The 21,045-nt window shown below is 38.5% G+C and overlaps 1 protein-coding gene across 1 annotated transcript in view; it reads left to right on the top strand.

The window, feature by feature from the left end:
- Positions 1-932: 932 nt before the first annotated feature.
- The window catches only part of RBM27 (RNA binding motif protein 27), a 20,893-nt gene continuing 780 nt past the window's right edge, over positions 933-21,045 (top strand). The window contains exons 1-20 of the mRNA XM_009880914.1: positions 933-1,041; positions 2,468-2,614; positions 3,437-3,561; positions 4,900-4,991; positions 5,563-5,756; positions 6,597-6,854; positions 7,412-7,645; positions 8,819-8,953; positions 11,021-11,170; positions 12,989-13,136; positions 13,416-13,569; positions 14,781-15,044; positions 15,178-15,306; positions 16,143-16,265; positions 16,822-16,896; positions 17,002-17,166; positions 17,579-17,683; positions 17,790-17,981; positions 19,989-20,075; positions 20,537-20,647. Coding sequence (XP_009879216.1) covers positions 933-1,041; positions 2,468-2,614; positions 3,437-3,561; positions 4,900-4,991; positions 5,563-5,756; positions 6,597-6,854; positions 7,412-7,645; positions 8,819-8,953; positions 11,021-11,170; positions 12,989-13,136; positions 13,416-13,569; positions 14,781-15,044; positions 15,178-15,306; positions 16,143-16,265; positions 16,822-16,896; positions 17,002-17,166; positions 17,579-17,683; positions 17,790-17,981; positions 19,989-20,075; positions 20,537-20,647 — 2,997 coding nt within the window. The remainder of the gene's footprint in view (positions 1,042-2,467; positions 2,615-3,436; positions 3,562-4,899; positions 4,992-5,562; positions 5,757-6,596; positions 6,855-7,411; positions 7,646-8,818; positions 8,954-11,020; positions 11,171-12,988; positions 13,137-13,415; positions 13,570-14,780; positions 15,045-15,177; positions 15,307-16,142; positions 16,266-16,821; positions 16,897-17,001; positions 17,167-17,578; positions 17,684-17,789; positions 17,982-19,988; positions 20,076-20,536; positions 20,648-21,045) is intronic.

The raw sequence follows: 21,045 nt of genomic DNA, 5'->3' as shown, positions 1-21,045 counted from the left end.
TCAGGCCCCAGCGGAGCCCGCCTGGCCCGGGCTGCGGAGCGCTGCGGTGTCAGAGCCTGGTCTCCGAAGCCCCGTGTGTAGCACAGCGCTGCACACAAAACTGTAAGCCAATAAACGAGAGTTGCAGGAACGACAGAGCACCCAGTGGTGTCAGGCCCCAGCGGAGCCCGCCTGGCCCGGGCTGCGGAGCGCTGCGGTGTCAGAGCCTGGTCTCCGAAGCCCCGTGTGTAGCACAGCGCTGCACACAAAACTGTAAGCCAATAAACGAGAGTTGCAGGAACGACAGAGCACCCAGTGGGCAGTGCCTGCGGGAGGCTGTCAGGGCTTCGGCCAACTCTTGGCAGAGGGGGCTGGGAGGAGTGGTGGTTTCTGGTTTTATGAGTGGTGGGAGAGAATTGTTTGGAGGGGTTTTTCTTTGGTAATGAAAACGGCGGTGTCTCTAAAAAGCACCTCGCATGCTGACGGAATACGTGTGACACAGGTATGGTGAGGTGTTGGAAGAGTTTCATCTGTAGCAAGGGTCTTCTAAAGAAGCTAACGTGTCGGGAACGAGCTGGCCTTGTAGTTTCCACAAAGGGAAACTAAGACCTGTTTGAAGTTGCAGGACGTACATTTACAGTATGTAGTTAACTGATATTTCTACAGGCATTTTTTTTACTTTCATATTGTAGATAGGCCTACTGATAGAACTACTCAGTTTTTGTCATTAAGTAGCGGGCCTTTGGAAATTCGTCATGATTTTCCTTTTTTCTTTTTTAAGATAGCATGTCTGTGATACTTGGTCAAATCCTTCTGACAGTCTTTCTAGACTGGAGAGTAACTCTTGCTTCTACATCTTCACTGCTGATTCCAATCGACCTTCTGTCTTGCTGTCCCCCGTTCCTTTGGCGTCTGAGCTGCATTATAGGGACGTGAGTTGCAGATGAGGGTTCATGGCAGAGAATCGTAGAATTTGCTGGTGGGTCCTGGCAGTCGAGGATTCAGGAGTGAAAATACAAAATGGTCAACCTGGAGAAGTGTACACACCTTACGTGTGCTCCCGTAATGTGTGATGTAATGCCTAAGGGAAACTAATATATGGAGAAGGAAATGGGAATGGTTATGAAGTGATGGATCATCTCCTTTATTTTAAATTGAAGGCTTATAGTCAGTTGCATGTGGGCACTAGCACCGAATACATTGCATACACTTTATTTCTTTTTGTGAGCGTGTATGTGTGTGAGAATTGTAAAATCTGTAAATTTGTGGTTTCTTTGATGTTAATTGCTACATTTAACATGGCTTTCATCGGATGTTGGAAACAGCGAGCAAACTAATTTGGGGTAGAGCTGCTTGACTGGCTGCTCAGTGAGGATTTTTATTTTCTCTCACCAGTTGTCATCTGCATGGCTTTTTGCGTTTCGTTTGTTTTCTGGATTTATTTTCTTTTACTTGAGATTATTTTGAGCTCAATATACTTTACACTATTTTCTTCTATTTCCATAGTTAACGTTCTTAGAAAATACACAATCCCCTCCCTAAATGTTAATCTTAAAAAAAATAATAATAAATAAATAAAAAAAATAAATCTTTAAATCGTCGAAGTGTTTTAGGTTCCTACTTACCATCTGATAACTTGCACCTGCGTCTTTTTAGAAAGGCAAAATGAGGAGCTATTGCTTAATCAATTAACACTGTTAATCTAGTTCATACTTTAGGTGTTTTTCTAGTAGCTGTATAATGGAATCTAAAGCAATATCCAATTTACAGATTAGTGGCAAAGTATTGCTGCACAAAGTTGGCTATCTTTGGCCTTCGTGAAGCCATATAAGGGCTTAGGTGGTGCGGATGGTGAGTCTGTATTAATGATCGCACCCCTTTAAACATTTTAGCAGTATTAAAAGATTGTTGTAAAATTTTTAGGCACGGAAATAGTCCTTGGGGAAGGAAAACCCCAGTATGTTTGGCACAGTAACTTAAACTGTACAGAACGTATCTATGTCCATATTTAAAATGTGCTGTTGTGATGTATTTCTGAACTGCTTTTCATGTTAATAATGTTTTAATACGTTATGGTCATTGTGCAGTGACTTTCCTGGTACTTGCTCTGCTGTTCTTGTGGAATTGTGCTTGGTGATGGTGGCTGTGCTTAGAGGAAGTTAAGAAACAATGGTATCTGCTCCGTTGCCCTAGAATTGGATATTTCTGTGAAAAAGAAGAAAAGTAGTTCCTCCTGAGCAAAGGCAGAGCTCAGGAAGGAGCAGAAGCGTGGGAACATTGTCAGGTGTGGTAGGGGGTGGGGTGGGCACAAGGCAGCTGAAATGTTGTGCTGTAACTGCAATAAAACCTTTGCTGGTTCAGTCATCCCAGAGCAGCTGTGCTGGTGCTTGGTGTCAGAAAAGCAGCCGACGTGTGTTGTCAGATTTCCTTCGGTGGCTCTTCTGTAACAGTGACTGTTCAACACAGGGCTTTGGACATCCTTCAACAGAATCAGGAATTGTTCTTTCTCTCAATAGATGTGATGCAGACCCCTCAGCCTTAGCCAACTATGTTGTGGCATTAGTCAAGAAAGACAAACCAGAGAAAGAGCTGAAGGCTTTCTGTGCTGATCAGCTGGATGTCTTTCTGCAAAAAGGTACTGTGCTTTCCACTACTTCATCCGATCGGTGGTTTTCGTTTCATTGCAGGGCGGAGGAAGGATGATGCACCATTGTTGCCTTCAAAATAGTTCTTGTTATCCATTAATTGAATATTTCTTACAGGAACATTCTTACAGGAATTGTCTTGTGATTAAAATAAAGTTGTGTAGCTTGGTCTTGTTCATGGTGGGTGGAAGGAAATCCTCTGAAATAAAAGCTAGCAATTTCATTTTGAAGTGTCAGTCACATAAATACAAGTTTCTCTGACAGATGTGACAGATGTTTGATACCTTTTGAAAACCTGGTCCATATTAATCTTTCAGGATTCTGCAAGATTCTTACAGCAATTTGGTTCAAATACAAAGTTTTAAACACTTGAAATTCTGATAGTCACTGGGGAAGTTACTGTGCATTTTTTCATGCTCTGCTGTTACGCTGATGCTTAGTCTTCTGTGAATAATTTACTCTCATAAAAATTGCTGTAAAGAGGCTGCTAACTGCAGCTAATGGAATAACTGCGGACTTGATCATAAGTTTCGATGATGCTTGCCCCTTAGAACATTTCAGAGTTGTAAATGTGATTGAAGGAAAAGTCTCTGTTTCTGTCTTTGATATACCTGATGAATTTCTTTATCTAAATAAACCTTAAGTTCAACAACTGTAATGCTAGCTGCTTAAATGGAACTAATGTTCATTAATCTAAGACGCTGCTGCTGCTGTGAGCAGTCCAGCTGGATGACTTTTTTCAGGGACTTCTCTGGTAAATCTAACGGTGCCCTTACTACGTAACCATATTTTCTTGTGTTCTCTCTCTGCAGAAACTTCAGGTTTTGTAGATAAACTTTTTGAAAGTCTGTACACAAAGAGTTATCTTCCTTCTCTTGAACCCACAAAGGTAGAAGCGAAGCCTGCAGGTCAGGAAAAAGAAGAAGTCAAGGAGGAGGTAACATTTTTTTCTGTCTACCTGCCTTTAATTTTCAAATTAGCCATGCTGTATATTTGTGAGACAAAATGTGAAAGAAAAAATCACTTTATTGTGACTAATGATCTTTGTGATCTCTGTGCATCTGAAGAAAAATGGAAGATGACCATTCAGACAAGAACATTTTAAAATCCCTTTTTAGAGTCTACCTTTGATCTAGATTCAAAGTATTCAGAAATCCTATTCAGATGTCCCTGGCAGTATGAGCTGATAATGATTTGGAAGGTTTTAAGAGAGAGAGAAGAAGCAAAACCATTCCAAAACATTTCCTTTTCCAATTTTATGTATTCTGTGAGGAATATTTCAAATGTTTTCTGTAATACTTAAAATCAGTGAGATACGGTGACCTCTATATCGAGGGAAAATTACTTTTAAAAGTGAGGTAGTCATCATTTGCCAACAGTTCGTTCTTTTAACTTGTTTTGAAGTTTCATTGACAAAAGTGAAAACAATCATGTTTTTGAGAAAAGTGAAGTACTATTTCCGTAGTTGTCTAAATCTCTTTGTATATTGTATAATCCTGTGCTATCGCTTGTCTAAGAAAGATGTTTTTTTTCTTCTAAGTTGGTGATTTTCCAAGGGAAGAGGCCTCTTCTCTGTGTTTGTAGCATCCTAATGTACCGGCTTTGAGAGAGAGTTGGGGAAAAAAGTTCTATAGAAGTAAACATTCTTTATTTCCATATACTCTGATCACAGTTTGCAAAGATACTTTAGGCTGTATATGTGTTTTAATTACTATAGGAAAGATGCAAATAGCATCAGAGTATATATGAAGTTCTCCTTTCCCTTGTTTGTGATTTACAGTAGTGGTATAGCTGACAGACTTCTAAAACTGCTTTTGTTGAGGCCAGCAAGAAAGGTGACTAGCTCAACCATGTGAACAGTTTTTTGCTTTAAAGCATTGAAGTGTAAACTAGTGACGTATTTACTTGGAGAAATAACTCTCCTTAGTTGTGTTCTAGTTACGAGATTCAGAAAATACCTCATTAGTAGAATTGCTTACTCTAACAAACGAGAGAGAGAGTAGATAGAGAACTTGTCTTTTATGAATCCCGTTTAAAAACAAAATATCAAAGTAGTTTTGTTTTGGAACATCTCCTCTGCGGAAAATCCTGAAAGATTTGAAACAACCTCCAGTACTTGAGCACTTGTAGTGCCGAAGTGTTCTGTGCAAGTAGTACTTAAATATTGGTTCTATATGGTACGCTAACAGTAACTTGAACTAACCTTGGTCTTACTTTTGACCTTTAAAAAAAAATATTGATAATCATTCTTGGTTGGTAGTTGTCTCTTAAACAGAATTTTCAAGAGTCAGTTGAAGAAGAGCGGGATAGCAGGAAAAAGAAGTATTCCAGTCCGCAGAGAAGCCGTGCAGATTCCAGTGAACAAAGGTTAGTTTTGAACCAAAATACTAATATATTCTTCTGTATTTGGTGGCAATCTTTAACTGTGGATTTTTACCTCGTACCATAAAAATAGTGATTTCCTCCTTACTTTTTTCTATCTGCAATGTGTTAGCTGTGTGCTGATCACATGCATGAGAACCCTTCACTAGAAGTTGGTCCATTCTGAAAAAATGGCAGTATTTTTCAAATGTTATTGCCCAGGGATGTCATAGATTCCATTCTTTCCCGTGTTAAATAAGTGAAAAGCATTGTTGGGTGGTTCTTTAGGGGTCAGGGGGGTGTTCACCCAGTGTCAACATTACTTTTAAAACGTGTTATGTTTTCCTCATCTAACTTTTTCACCTTTCCAATTCTTAGTCCTCCCTCTGCTGTTTCTACAAATTAGTGATTCCGCTTTGGGATTCTGTACTTCTCTATGCAGTTTGGGAAGTTCTGACTCGAGTGCTTCACTATCCAAATTGCATGGGAAGGATGAACAGTGTCTTGTTGCAACCTTGTTTTTAATTTGGTTTCTCTTTTCATGAACATGGTCTGCATATTTTATTTTTTTTTCTAGAACCAGAGAGAAAAAGAGAGATGATGGAAAATGGAGGGACTATGACAGATACTACGACAGGAGTGACTTGTACAGGGAGAAGTCTAGCTGGCGACGTGGCAGGAGTAAAAGTCGTAGTAAAAGCAGAGGGTTAAGTCGAAGTCGTAGCCGCAGTAGGGGTAGAAGCAAAGACCGTGACACAAACAGAAGTGCTGGTGAGTACCCGAGGTGCTGCTCTAGGAGAACATCTAACGTCAGTGATGTGTGGTGGCTCCTACATACTGGATGGTCTACCAGGTTGTAGATGTCCTTGAATAGTTCAAGCAAATTTTGAGAACTTTGCGTTCCTGAAATTATTAATTAAGATGCTGTTCTTCAGAGTAGAATAATTAAAGGCATTGTTTTCTTCTTTGCTAACCGCTTAATTTATCCACAGGTGTATACCAGTGGATATCGGTAGCTGATATTTTTGTGCTGTATGTGTTGACAAAAGCTGTTGGTTATTTTTTATTTTTTTTCCCCTCAAAGCTCTATCTTTTTGAAAAATAATGTTATCCTCTTTTTCACTTTGTTACTGTGTATTTTTTAGAGAAGGTTTCTTTGTAATTGAAGGTGGCTACTATGTGGTTCATTGTTCTTTTAGGGCTAATTCAGATCAGCTGGAAAAATAAGAGGCACAGATTACAATGGATTTCAACACATGTTGAGATGATGTTAGTTAAGGGCAGGGTGTAGGTTTGTTGTTTCAGGCCTTTTCCCCCACCTCTCTACTTTAACAAAAGCTGTAATCCAAAATGGAATAAAGAATAGAGGAATGAATGTGCATTTTGCAAAGGAAACATTTAGATTTCTGAAGTTAAAACCCTGTTTGCATTATATTTAGTTCTTATTCCATTGGTAAGACTAAGTTCCTTCAAGAACAGTTTAACATGCAAAATACTGAATATTTAAGGAAATATTTATACTGTTGTGCAGTATCTTTTTTTTCAAGGCTCTGATATACAGAACAAAGCATGAAGACTTTACCTAACTTTTTTTTTTTTTAAAAAAAACAGACCACCGAGAGAGATCAAAATTCAAGAGTGAAAGAAATGATGTTGAAGGGTCGTATAATCCAGTTTCTGCGTCTCCCAGTAAATCTACTGAACAGTATTCCTCTGCACAATCTATTCCCAGTGCTGTTACTGTAATTGCACCTGCGCACCATCTTGAAAACACAACAGAGAGCTGGTCAAATTACTATAACAATCATAGCAATCCCAGTTCATTTGGCAGAAACCCTCCTCCTAAAAGAAGATGTCGAGATTATGATGGTAAACTATCTGTTTCTTAGTTTTCCATTTCGTACCTTGTTTCAATTATTCTGTGATCTTTTTTAGGTATTTACTAAATGTAGGCAGCAAGTCAAAATGCAGTGGCATGTGGATTATATCTTGTATGTAAAAGATGTGTGTATGACCTATATTTTAGTGGGGAAATAACTAGTCTTACGGCAATCAATTTACTTATTAGCTGACAGTTGCTGGATAAAGAACATATGGAGTTTGTTCACAATTCTGTGTGTGCTTGGCACATATTTCAACCACTGGCAGTTGTGGTGAAGATTGCAGTGTATGTGTTTAATATAAAACAGGTGGTACTTCTGACTTTTTTCCACAGCTTTTATGGTGGATGCCTGTATGTTTTTGTATGCTTTTATGGAAGATTATTCTAATTTGAATTATTTTGAAACCTCATCTGATAATGTAATGTTGGATCAGTGATTGCGTGTTTTCTTTAGTAAGAAATTCCAGCAAAAAATGAGATGCTACATATTGCTGACAACTAATTCTTTTTTTCTAAAAAGATTGTTAAATGTCCTGTTTTGCAGAGCGAGGATTTTGTGTACTTGGGGATCTTTGCCAGTTTGATCATGGAAACGATCCTTTAGTAGTAGATGAAGTTTCCTTGCCCAGTATGATTCCTTTTCCTCCACCACCTCCGGGACTCCCTCCTCCTCCTGGTATGCTTCTGCCCCCTTTGCCAGGTCCAGCTCGTAATTTGAGGTTGCCAGTTCCACAGGCTCATCCACAGGCACCACCTCCTGTTGTGCTTCCCGTACCAAGTAAGTCAAAACATTGTTCTGTGTTTCCTTATGTCACCAAGTTAAAATGATGGTTCTTTCTGGAAGATCCATGTGTATTCGAAGTAATGAGTTCAGGTTTCTTTGCTAGCTATGTGCTATTCAAAACATTGCCAAAATAATTCTGAAAGATCAGCTTGTAAAATAGGATGTTCCAAGCGCTCCAAATTGAATTAGCTAAGTTGGGCAGGGAAGCAGAGGCAGGTATCTTTCAGATTATCTCATAACCCTGGTGGTGGTTGGATTGATCGCTGACAATTGGATTACTAGCTGCTTTTTTTTTTCCCTAATGCAATGATGTTGAAACTTAATCTCCTAAAAGTTCTAATAAAATTCTGTGTTTGTGCTATATTATGTATTGCTTTTTAGTAGCAGATAACTGATACATTTAAGATCTATTTTCATTCAACAGTGATCTCTGAGACTGTTTAGCCTGTTTTTGTTATTTTACTGCATCTCATAACGTAAATTCTGTGAAGAAAAACATTATGAGCTATGCGGTCACTCTGTTTCAGTACTCTCTATTCCGGTAACACAATACATGCTGTGATAGTTGTATCAAATAGCAGCAGTGATGGGTTGAGAAATAATTTTATATAGGATTAACCCGAAACTTTGCGTGAGCCTCTTGGTGAGTGGAGTTGGCTTGCTACTGAGTGAACCGACAGTGCTCTGATTGCAGTTGTGTCTTGATAGGTTGTGTAGTGTAACTCATTGTCCTTTTTTGACCATCTAGTAAGTAGGAATATATGTATCGTATATGGTACAAACAAAGCAAAAATAGCTAGACAAATTCCTTGTCTCTGAATGCTTTTTGCCCTGTAGTTCTTGTTTTAGAACTGTAATCTAAATGTTGGTATGATCTCTTGCTCTGAGCAAGCTTTGATTCTCCATGGCAGAGCTGAGGAAGGAGCTGCTTTAACTAATGCAAGCTCTAACAATAATAAACCTCTGGGGAAGAAAAGACACTTTTTTTCCTTTTAAGAAAAAAAAAAAAGAAAAAACTTTGTCCTTTCTGGGAAGGAGCAAAGATGTTGGGATCAGAGTAACTTACCTGAGTTGGGGCTTCTCAGTAAACAAATTGCATTGAATTTTTCACACGTTTTATTTGTGGAGTTACAAGTCTTAGTGATCTATTCTGTGGTGTCATTGTAGGACCACCTTTAACACAGTCAAGTTTGATAAATAATCGTGACCAGCCTGGGACAAGTGCAGTGCCCAGTCTTGCACCCGTAGGAGCAAGACTACCTCCTCCTTTACCCCAGAACCTACTGTATACAGTATCAGAACGTAAGCAAATACCTTTTTTTAAAATCTGCTTGACATACACATTTTAAAATTCCTCTGTTGATGTGTGATTAGAAGTTATTACCTCTGTCTTCCTCCAGTACATACAAATCTAAAAAGAAGTCTGATGGCTTTCCTTGTGGTCAGTGCATCATCTGCTGGTGCTGCGTGAAATAGCAGTAGTGTTCTGTCACTGTCTGCGGGAAGATCAGTTGTGGGGAGCTTCATCTGGGTTTCATATGCTCAAAGCAGTAAGATAGGTGCATAAGAAAGAGATCCTTTCATCTTCAAGCTGTTTAGCAGAACATCAGTAGGCAAAACATGGATCTGCAAACCTGTAATTACTGTTTAACTCAGTCTTTATTCCTATCTGGTTTTGGCAACTATAGATGAGGGATGCTTTTTTTTTTATTATTTGTGTATCACAATAGTCTCTAGTCTTCATATACGTCAGTACTTTCTTTCTATCTTTTTTGCTCAGTATTGACTTAGTTCTAGCTTTCTAGCTAAAAAAGAAAGGATAGCTTCCAAGCTCAGATTTTTAAAAACTGGGTTTTTACGAGGGGAAAATGGCAAAATACCTGGAAAGCCCTAGATTGTTCAATTTAAATCCAACACAGCTTATATTTCTTTGATAATGAAAGGCATAATGTCATTTCCATGTTTTACATGAGCAAAATAAGATAATTAAATCTCAATGTTTTATAATAATCCTATCTGGGACTTTTTTACATAAATATTCTGAATTTTATTCAGAGGAGGGCTCTAGTTCATGATCCACGTCATTTCCTTTGACTTCCATGCTTTTCAGAACTTCAGTCACTCAAATGTCTTGTTAGATAATCTGTTCAATTATCTCCCAGAGCAATCAGGCATTCAGATGTTACCATTGGATTCTCTCAGCTTCAGAACAACTTCTAACAGGCGATTCTGTCTGTCTTGGCTCGCAGGGCATCATTTGACTTCAGTTGCACTACATAATTCTGTCCACAGACCATCTGTGGAGATTCCTGTGTCCTCTTCTTGGACTCTTACGGTAACAACTGCTGGTTGCCCTCTTGCAATCAACTGTATGCCAAATCCTGGATGAGGATGAGGATCTTGTGGTTCAGCTCGTGCAAGGTTAATGAAAGCTCTTGGCAGAGTCTTAAACTAAACTAAACCATCAGTATGGAAATTCTCAGGCATCTGTTTTAAATTGTAGAGTCTTCATTGTTGCTGTGGAATAAGGAGCTGACATTTTGAGTGCTTCAGGTCTGTCAAGTCACCTTGTGTAGGCACTCGTTTCTGTTCCAGGATGTACTGTGTTTCTGTGGAGGCTTTTCATAGACTTTATTTCATTCTAGTTCTCGTATAGCTTTTCTTATTTATGGTTGGAAAAATGCATCATCCTTGATTTGGGCCTTGGGCTGGAGGAACAATATGAGTCAATTCTGTCATCTTGCGTTCTCATGATCGCCTCTTCTAATGAAAATAATCATTAGTACCTTAGTGCAGCTAGGTGTCTGATCTCACTCTTCCATAAATCGAAGAGAATTTATTAGGTAAGTATTGGTCAAATTACCTGATTTCTCAGCTTGCTTCGTTTGGAATCATTTAAGTACATTCTTCCCCAAAAATCCTTTTCTGAGGTAAACTAGATTGTTGGGCAGCAAAGACTGAAAATCTTTTTGCATCTTAGCCCTACAGAATAAATGCTCAAACTAAATCTTTTGTTGCTCCCCTTGAAACACTGTCAGATGTCATGAAGGTTGTCATACAGACACCTCCTTCCTTTTTCAGGCAGCTCATCAGCGATACTCCATTATTGTGACCTACATGCTTTTGACAAACAGTAACAATCAGATTTAAAAAAAAAAAAAAGCGAGAATATGCCCAAATAGACTTGGGCGTAAAGTTCAGTTGAGGGTTTTAAATGGTTACACATTGGCTGTACGATCGCTTTTCTCTCTTCTCTTCATCCAAAAGAACTTCCGATTCTTGGACATCCACACATTTCCTTAAAGGAAAATTAACCCTGAGTCTTAAACTCATTTGAAAAATTCTTTCATTTCTCTCCTTTTTTTATAGATACATATGAGCCAGATGGCTATAACCCTGAAGCTCCTAGTATTACCAGTGCTGGTAGATCTCAGTATCGACAGTTCTTTACAAGAGCACAAACGCAGCGTCCAAATCTAATTGGCCTAACATCTGGGGAGATGGATACAAATCCAAGAGGTAGGAAGGGTTTCTAGTCATTGCTGTTGCTATTTTTGTCCAAGACCGTCAACACTTATTTTCCCTCTTTTCAGGCTGAAATCAATAGTTTTTGTCACTGATCTAGTATTTCAGAGCAATTTTCCAGCATCTCTACCTTTTTTAAAATGCTAGTATGACCGTATTAAAGCCAAAGCAGCCTTTTTGATTAAAAATAACCACTTGCTTTGGAATGTTACAAGTGTTTTTAGGGTGAATGGTTGGGGTTTAATTCCTCTTTAGCCTGTAAAGGCACTTTTCAGGTGCTGGGTGATTCTAGAAAGACAAATGGTGCAGAAAATGGCTTTCAGCAATACAGTCTGAAGACTGCTTTTGATTTGCCGAGGGTATGTTTAGGACCTGGGGCACAGAGGTGAGGATCTACAGTGCTTGCCTCTGCTGTGTGATGGTAGTGAATGGTCTGACTCTGTCAGCCAGTTGTTCTTTCTGAAATGACCGTTGCAGGTAGCATTCTAATTCTCTAGCCTGTGTAAATCCCAGTCTGCATTTAAGTAATTCTGAATCCTTAACTGGATGAATGTGGATGTAGTCTCTTAGTGGTGACGTGTACAAAGTCTCTTTTACGGGAAAGAACAAGTCGAGGCTCTTTAAAGAAATTTTTGTTCTGTTAGTATAACTTTCTTTTTCCCTCCTGCTTTCCCCACCGTGATCCTTAAAAGTTGTTAAATTTCAGTGTTTCTTATTCAGTAGAGAAGAAAAATTTTTTTTCAATATTTCCTTCAAGTAACTCATCCTATGAAGAATATGGTTAAATATTGTTGCAGAATTTGCTGTTGCTGTTTTCATCTCGATGAATATCATAAAGGCAGGGTTGGGGCTTTATTGCTGGCCCTCAGATTCTCTCTAAGAACCCATTCCAGTTGTAAGGCATGGGTGAGTGTTCAGCAGCGGTGCTTCAGACCACTTGTTTTACTGTCTTTGTCAAGAGCATGAAAGGCTTCCTCTAAAATCATCCTCCAAAATAAGATTGGAACTGCATGCCCCAAAATGCCCGGTCTTTGTTCTCACCAGTGTAATCAGCAGAGCTCTGGCGTATATAAAAGCCATAGAAAATTGACTTATAACTCAGACTTCTTTTTAGGCGTTGAATATTTGGCATACACAGGAGTCTTAACAGCAATAGCATAACCTTAAAAAAGGTTGTAAATAAATACTTGACAAATTGCGATCTAGTGCTTCAGCTTTGTGTTTGCAAAAGCTGCTTCAAACCTTAAATCTCGAATGTCTCTCAGAGTATAATTTCATGCCATAGTTGTGCTTAGTTAACAGTTTGTTGCTGAAAACTGGATGGAGGGATGGCAAGGGGATAGAAGTGGGAGGAATGGGTTCTTGGTTGCTTTTTCACTGTCAGGGGTTAATACAGGGAAGGTTGGTTGTTTATTCAGCCCATGCCACAGCCCAGAACTCTAACCTGAGTCTGGGGACCTCGCCTTATTTCCTTTACGCCTCAATTATTTTTTAATTTTTTTTCCCTGCAGAGTCTGAATTTTCAGTACCTGAAAGATGAAGTTTTAGCTTTGTTTCTTCAAGCTAATACTGATCTTAAAGATCAAAATCTCATCCCTGCTGGCTGGACTAAATGTTTGTTTTCTTCAAATTGTTTAGTTAGGCTAGCAAGTGATCTCTGAAGTAACCTCGTAAACAAAACTGACCAACTTGATAAAGTCTCCCTAATTCTTATGTTTTTGAACTCAATCCTATTTTGCTGTTTAAGTGAAAGCTTTTCCAGTGTCTCTGTTGATGTATGGTAAATAACACAGGCCTTTTTCTTTCCTTCAGCTGCCAATATTATCATCCAGACTGAACCTCCCATTCCCATTACAAATAACAGCAGCAATGTAACTAGAGTTGTCCTTGAACCAGACAGCAGGAAAAGATCTCCAAGTAGCATGGAATGTCCACCATTAAAGAAACCATGGCTGGGAAAGTAAGAATTAACAACTGCAGTTGACCAATTGTAATGCACTTTGCTCTCAATGCTGTGAACAGAGCTATTCGCTGCTCCCTGTAATCTGAGCTGGTTAGGTCAGAAAATCTGTGTCCACATAATATGGAGACTAAATATTTGGTGGTGGGAGGAGCTCTTTTTTGTTAATGTCTAGACTGTGTACTTTTTATGAGAAAAATAAAAGGTAAATATGTGTTAACACTTGCTGCCATATACGTATGCCTATCTAAGTTACCATCTTGCTCTCATTTTCTCTAGGCAAGCAAATAACAACCAGAATAAGCCAGGATTTTTGAAAAAGAATCAGTATACTAATACAAAATTAGAAGTTCGAAAAATTCCATCAGAATTGAACAATATTACACAACTCAACGAACATTTCAGCAAATTTGGAACTATTGTAAACATTCAGGTAAAAACCAAAGTTCAGTTTTATGTCTTTATGTGGGTATTTTATATTGTCCAAAGCCTTCTTGAATATTGCAGCTGAACTGTTATTCTCTGAGAAATATTAATGGAGATTAACTGGAAGAGTAGGTAATCAAATCGAAGAAACCTTTTTCTTGGTCCATTCTGTATTATTATCTTAATTCTGTAAAAGTATGTTGGCTTCTGCCTTCATGAAGTCTTACTAAATTTGAAAGGCTTGCAGGTTTAACAGTATCTAAACCAACTCAGGTTTTTGAGCAACTTGTGTATAATTTTTGAAAGAGATCTTCTAACAATTTCTGTCTTATGTGATAGTCCCGCAGTATTTCATAGTCAGGATTTTGATAAAGATGCTACAGGAGAGACTTTACGTGCATCAGTTTATTACCACTTGGCATCCTAGAACTGGCTCCAGTTCAGTGGTGGTCCTTGCACTGTAAGAAAGGGAAAAGCACTATATAAGCAAAACACAGGTAGCTATGTGGTTAAAATAGCATTTAATTTCCATTTATTTTTCTAGACAAAACAGGTGCCTCTTAAGTCCTCAGTTAGACCTCTAAATAAAAGACAGATACCTGGGAAGCCTCTGAATTTTTTGAGTTGATAATATTATGTCTTAGCCCAGAAGATAGTGTGGTGCTTTCTGCACCTTGATAATGAAATAACGTGTTTAAAACATGCGATCTCAGATGTTATACTAGAAAGTCCAAGATATGTTTTTATTCCTGTGATTAATTTTTAGAGAAAATTAGTATTATTCAAGACTGTTAGAAATGCTTCTTTGAGAATGTGGCGAACCTTTGCACTGTGCGTCCTTGGAGAGCAGTCCTCCTTCTGGAGGTTAGAATGAAGACCTTTGTAATCAGAACGAGGGTCTCTTCAGTAATACCCCAAGGGCAGTTCTCAATGTTATGAGTATATGATGCTATTTAGGGGAAGAGTTCTTCTTTCTTTTTTTTCTGTTTTTTTAATTTTATTTTATTTTACTGTATATAGGCTTTGCCGCAAGTACATGTAATACTGTGAAAAGGTACTTGCCTTTAATCACGTAGAATGTTTTACCTTTATTTTGTGATGTTAGAATATCATCGGATATCCCACTCGTTATTGCAGGCTGTTGGTAGATTGGTTTGCTACAGGTTGAGATGTTTTATTCCTTGAGAAATAATGCATTCTAATGAACTTTTGATTTAGGTCGCTTTCCAGAATGATCCTGAAGCTGCTCTAATTCAGTACTTAACTAATGACGAGGCGAGGAAGGCAATTTCCAGCACAGAGGCAGTTCTGAACAATCGGTTTATAAGGGTACTGTGGCACAGGGAAAGTGAACAGCAGCCCTCATTGCTGCAGCAACAACAGCAGCAGACACCCACGCAGTCTCTTCATCACCAACTTCACCTTCAGCAGCAAGCCCTGACCGCAACACCAGCTGTGACGATGCATAGCAATCTGTCAAAGGTATGGTGCTATTACCGCTCAATTAGGGGTTGAATGGGGAAGGTTATCAGCACTTCTAAATGACTACTACTTTAAAAAAACAGAGTGCATGATTTTTTTTTATTTTTTATTTTTAATATCCGTTGATGCACAGGTGATGACTAAACCACCGACATCTGGTGCCTATGTCCTTAATAAAGTCCCAGTGAAACGTCGCCTTGGAGCAGCAGGTGGAAACCAGCCTGACCCAAGCCAGTCTGGAGCTGTGGTAGAGGATTCTCAGGTACGTTTGTGAAGGATGACCATCTTCATACTTCCAGTTAAAGCTTTGGCCTGGTAGCTGAGAAGGAACTAGCAAATAGAACTTGTGAACTGTTCCCAGTTGGTTCTGTGTCTTTTGACTAATGTTCCATGCGGCCGTGGTCAGTCACTTCTTCCTAGTTTCATTAGCTGTTTATATAAAATAGAGATGATGACTTCAGAAACAGTATTTTAAGAAGCATAAAATATTTTTGGCAGCGTTTCATAGTGAACAAATTTGACAGCCTATATTAATATTAGCTTTTTGTTGGCAAATCTAATCAATTTCCAAGTGATTTTGAGGCTTATGCTGTGCTTTAACAGTAGTGCTAGAAGTTTAGAGAATACTGCATAGAGTTCAAGCTGATGGAATTTAATTTGCACTGATACAGTGCAGCATGTGTTCTTGGCCACAGAGCAGTCCTCCTTTTAAGAAAGGAAGTATGCAGGTGGCTTTTGCTGCCTGATTTGATCAGAAAGGGTGATGTTAGACTATGACTGCAAAGCTGAATATAGTGCAGATGCAGAAGATGAGCTTCAGTAATCTTCCTAGGGGATATAAGGATACAGAGGGAATTAAGTATCTTTTGCAGAAACCTTTCAACAAGTGTTTGAGCTAATTGCTTCCAAGCAAGTCGACTGTTAGACTGATGCCTTTATGCATGTGTGTTAATTGCCATGCTCTTCTTGTTTCATTGCACAAACCTGGAATTTTGTGTTCGTGTTTCACAGAATACATTCCTCTAAAGTTTCTTGATGGTATATCACATTCGTTTTCAGCTATTAGGTATTTTTGTGTGTGTGTTTTTACTGTTTCAGACATTTCCGACATCTACAAGCCACTCAAAAATGGTTTACAGTTCTTCAAACTTGAAGACATGTATGAAGCCTGGTGCAGGGTCTAAACCTCACGATGTGCAAGAAGCCCTTAAAAAGAAACAGGTACTTTACTATTCATTGGCTGACTGACAGTAAAGTGCTCAAAGTACTTTATAAGGAAAGGTTTGATAGACAACTTAAGCCTCAAATGTTGCTGTATAGCTTCTACATTAGTCTGGGTTCTGTCATCATTATCCAACTATCTTGCAAATGCACATTGAGGTTAATCGTGGGTAAGGGAGTGTTCCTCTCAGGGTGTCGTATTTGACACACTTGGTCATGTGTGGTTTTCTTGGGACATTTCTCTGATTTTAATCTCTACAGGTGTGAGACACTTAAATGACATCATAGGATATCTTTCTTAAGAGGTGTCCAAAGGGGGCAAATATTTAGTATAGTACTTCACAGCAGGAAGTTAGCAACTCTATATTGGTGTTTTCCAGATCAGATATACTTCATACTTGTGCATTTTGCAGGCTGTTCGTTTTCATGATGTTCAAGGTCCCTTCCAACCTAAACCATTCTATGATTCTATAGCCTGAAGAAGAATATGATATATATGTGTACATAGAATGCTAAACTGCTTTTTACTGATTGAAAGAGTTTTTTCCTCATATAGGAGGCAATGAAACTCCAACAAGACATGAGGAAAAAGAAGCAGGAGATGTTAGAAAAACAAATAGAATGCCAGAAGGTAAGTCTGGAATGTCTTCTACTTAAATACATTCTGTAGATACCTGTCTGGTCAGTGTTGGTTTTTCCTGGAATTTTATATTCCTGCTCTTTTATTAATACATAGATGTTGATATCCAAGCTGGAGAAAAATAAGGCCATGAAACCAGAAGAGAGAGCAGAAATAATGAAGACCTTAAAAGAACTAGGCGGAAAAATATCTCAGTTAAAGGACGAATTAAAAACTTCATCTACAACCTCTACACCATCAAAATTAAAGTCCAAGACAGAGGTGTGTATTGCGCAAGACACTTGCCTGCCTGTCTTTTGTAACTATTTCTAATATGATGTCCTAAAAATGCAGCAGCATTAGATCAAAACACTTCCAAGCAGCATGTTGAATTTGAGAATGATAACCATGGACAAGCAAGCTACAGTTTTAAGCAACTCGGATGACCTAGTTTTGCATGTAGCTCATTCAAGCTTGTTCCAATTCTGAAGCAGAGAATTCTGGGCCCCTTAAAAAGTGGATTGGGGGAAGGGCACGGAGGCAACTGAATTTAGAGGAAAGTATGGATATTGTGTACTGATCTGTCTATATTGCTTACATAAATGTGTTGCTGCAGTGGAATAAAACATTAAAAGCACGCATTACAGTTCTGTTTTTCCCTTCCATTTTCTCTTTCTGCACCTTTTTCTCTAAGGCACAAAAGGAACTTTTAGATGCAGAACTGGACTTTCATAAGAGACTCTCGTCTGGAGAAGACACAACTGAGTTGCGAAAAAAGCTAAATCAGTTACAAGTAGAGGTGAGTTTGTCTGGATTGGTGGTTGTAATGTGTTCATGATATAGAAATGTTTTACATCCTCTCAAACTGAGGATGGCTTCGTACATTATTTGCCTTCTTGAAACAGGCTGCCCGTTTAGGCATTTTGCCTGTTGGTCGAGGAAAAACAGTGCCAGCCCAAGGAAGAGGACGAGGACGGGGTCGTGGTGGGAGAGGAAGGGGCATGTTGAATCATATGGTGGTGGATCATCGTCCCAAAGCACTAACAGTTGGAGGCTTTGTTGAAGAGGAGAAAGATGAATTGTTACAGCACTTCTCTGTAAGTATGAGGTCACATTAAAAAAAGAAAAACCTGAAGAGGAGAATTGTGCCCGAACTATAAATCTGAGATTAAGTAGGTAACCAACACCCTGAATGCGTGCTTACTTGCAAAGAGGGGCACGCTAAGAACTTTGTAATAACTGTTTCTCTTCCAAATTCTTGAACATGCAAGTCTTTTTGTTTTTGTTAGTGCAAACAAATCAATGACTTCATCCTGAATTCGTGGAACAGGCTATGGATAAGCAAACGGTTTCAAGAGTTAACAAAGGTGTTAAAGCAGCGATACAAGACGTTACATTACAATAGCTGTCCAATGCATTCTTTCAATGGGAAAAGCTAAATAGCTTATTCTTATTAATTCTACATTAAAATAGTTTAAAATAGATGTTAGAAGGCTGAAAAATACTTATCAGCCTCTCTGTTTACAAATTCTTTTTCAGATTAGCAATTCATACCAATTATCTTGTTTCTCTGTAGCTCAAGAAGGAAAGCACTGTTTTGCTAAATGGGACATCCATTTCAAAGAAGTTAAACTTGTTTACAAACTCATGGTAGAGCAAGTGGCTTGCTAGTTTGCAGGCTAAGTTAAGGGATGTGTTAGCATGGTAACTAAGTTAACATAATAAAGGAAAAACTGATTTTGCGTTTCTCTCGGTTACTTTTTCCAGAATGAAACGTTTTCATGTGCAAAGCTAGTAAACTTCTGGGAGAGATCATGTAATGCTTCATAAATAGACCCAGCATGAAATCCAGGCTTGATCAAGGCAGTGCGGTATTTCTGGACGCTCCTTGCATAGCAAGTGACTGATACGGAAAACTAATTTTGTAGAATCCTGCCCTTTAGCGCTGGATACAGAAAAGCACTGGAGTTCTCGAGAGAACTGATAACATGAAAGCTTGTTTGTTTCTGGCTTGAGTGGGGACAGGGAACTTTACCGTTTTTCAAACGGTGGGGTAAGCTTTGCTCTTTAGGGAACTGTTATTCTCTGCTTTTGCCTCGTTGCTTATCAGAAGGTTAGAGGCCACTAGTACTGCTTTGATGAGGTAAATTCCGTGAAAATGCTGTGTGGTTTGCTCAAAAAAACCCAGCCTGCTTTATGGTATGATAACAGTGCCGTGAACCCTGGGAAAAGTCCTAAGAGGGGCCCAGAGTCCTTTTTCTTTTAAAAAAAAAAAAAAAAAAAAAAATCTTTGCTTTAATTCTATTTCTGAGAGATTTCATGGTTTTGAAAACTTTAGCTCTCCTTAGCTGCTAAAACCAGTAAAAGTTTTTACAAACAACTAGGGCTGTTGCTCAAGGTATTATCTTACTGGCTTGTAAACTACTTTTCTTCTGCAATTCATATTAAATCTGAAGTTCACTACAGCTTTGTTTTGTGCTGCTTGTACTCCATGCATAAATCCTTTTTTTTGTTTGTTTTGGGTTGGTTTTTTTCTTTTTACTATTTAATTAATTGCTGTGGTCATTCCACCAACTTTCACTATTACGCAGTATATAAATTCTAGAAATGCAAACTTCTTGTTAATCTAGCCATACTAGATTATATTTTTTGCTTCTCCCAGCAGTATATTTATAGAGCTCCTAAGTACATTTTATAGCAATGTTTAATTCTGATTACTGAAATCTCTCCTGCAAATTACTGAGCTCTGAAGGACTGGCTTAACAGGTCTAAAGAATTACAATGAAGGGCAGAAGAGAATGAGGGAAATAGTGGATTCAAATAATTCACTTCTGAGCTATAAATTAATACATTTATTTCATTTCCTCCTGCAAAATTAAGCTCCACTTATTAGAATAACAATAAATACGAGCTTTTGTCGCAAAATACAGGTGTAAATGCTGCAATATTGCTGGACAGTGTAGCTGAGATTTCTCTGGCTCTCACAATTCTGTCCAAAAAATAAGGTTTCAGTGGCGCTTTAGTACACTGCAGTTGCAGCACATGATGATCGGGGGTTTGGAGGAAAATGTTACTACTATTCCTAATTGATATTTCTCTCATAGAAATTTGGAGATATTGAAGACCTTCAAGAAGAGGATTCCCCATTAAGTGTTGTTCTAACTTTTAAATCTCGCTCAGAAGCTGAGAATGTAAGTAGAATAGTGCATTTTTATTTTTTTTCACAGTTCTAAAATAAGAATTTTTAACTTCTTGTGTCTGCCTTTGTATTTTAAAATATAACAGGCGTTGATCCCTCTGGTTTGAGCTAGGTAGTGCGGGTATGTGTTGCTACTGCACATAGTGTCGCTAAAGGGGGAAATACCTCCTGTTTACCTTAATAGGTCTTCTGCTGATAAAGGTTCCGTGTCGTGGTCGATTCGGAGCTCTGCGAATCTTTTCAGATTGCTCATAGATGAGCATTATTTAGCGGGTTTGGGTTTCAGTGAAGTTGCTCTCAGAAGACTTTAGTGGATGATTGTGGCTTATGTGTTTGAGCTCTTCAAATGTGCGTCTGCACCATGTTCACTGGGTCCAGCTCATTGTTGGCAATCTTAAAAATTCTTCACGTGATCCTCTTTTTAAAAATATGTTTGTTGAAAATACAATCTAGGCTGCTAACCAGGGATCCCGCTTCAAAGACCGAAGGCTACAGATATCCTGGTACAAACCTAAGGTACCCTCTGTGTCCACAGAAATCGAGGAAGAGGAGTCTAAGGAAGAGGTATGAAAATACGTTCAAAAGCTAATGACTCTTCTAGGAATCTAATAGCTATGAGCTCTTTTTAGGATACAGTTTTCTGTTTACTGAAGAAATTTTATAAAAGGTGGTTTTGTAAACCAGAAACTTAACTGGTTTTGAATAGTCAGGTATGTTTTCTATGTTTAAAAAAAGGGAAAGGGCAGGGGGGTGAACACCAAATCACCACTTTCTGGATGTGATGTTGATTTGTCAACTATGACAATAAACCTCACACTCCCTACATGCAGGCTGCTAATCTTTTTACTTCACAGTATCAATACTCCACTGTAGGATAAGTTCCATATATTCTTTCCTGTAATTATGAACACATCAAGCTTTTAAAGGTTTTTCCATCTAGGCATTTAACACGGTTTAAAACT

The sequence above is a fragment of the Charadrius vociferus genome, unplaced genomic scaffold (genome assembly GCF_000708025.1).
Source record: "Charadrius vociferus isolate BGI_N301 unplaced genomic scaffold, ASM70802v2 scaffold53, whole genome shotgun sequence".
Lineage (NCBI taxonomy): Eukaryota > Metazoa > Chordata > Aves > Charadriiformes > Charadriidae > Charadrius > Charadrius vociferus.
The sequence above is the reverse complement of the archived record's forward strand: the minus strand, read 5'-3'. Positions and strand labels throughout refer to the sequence as shown.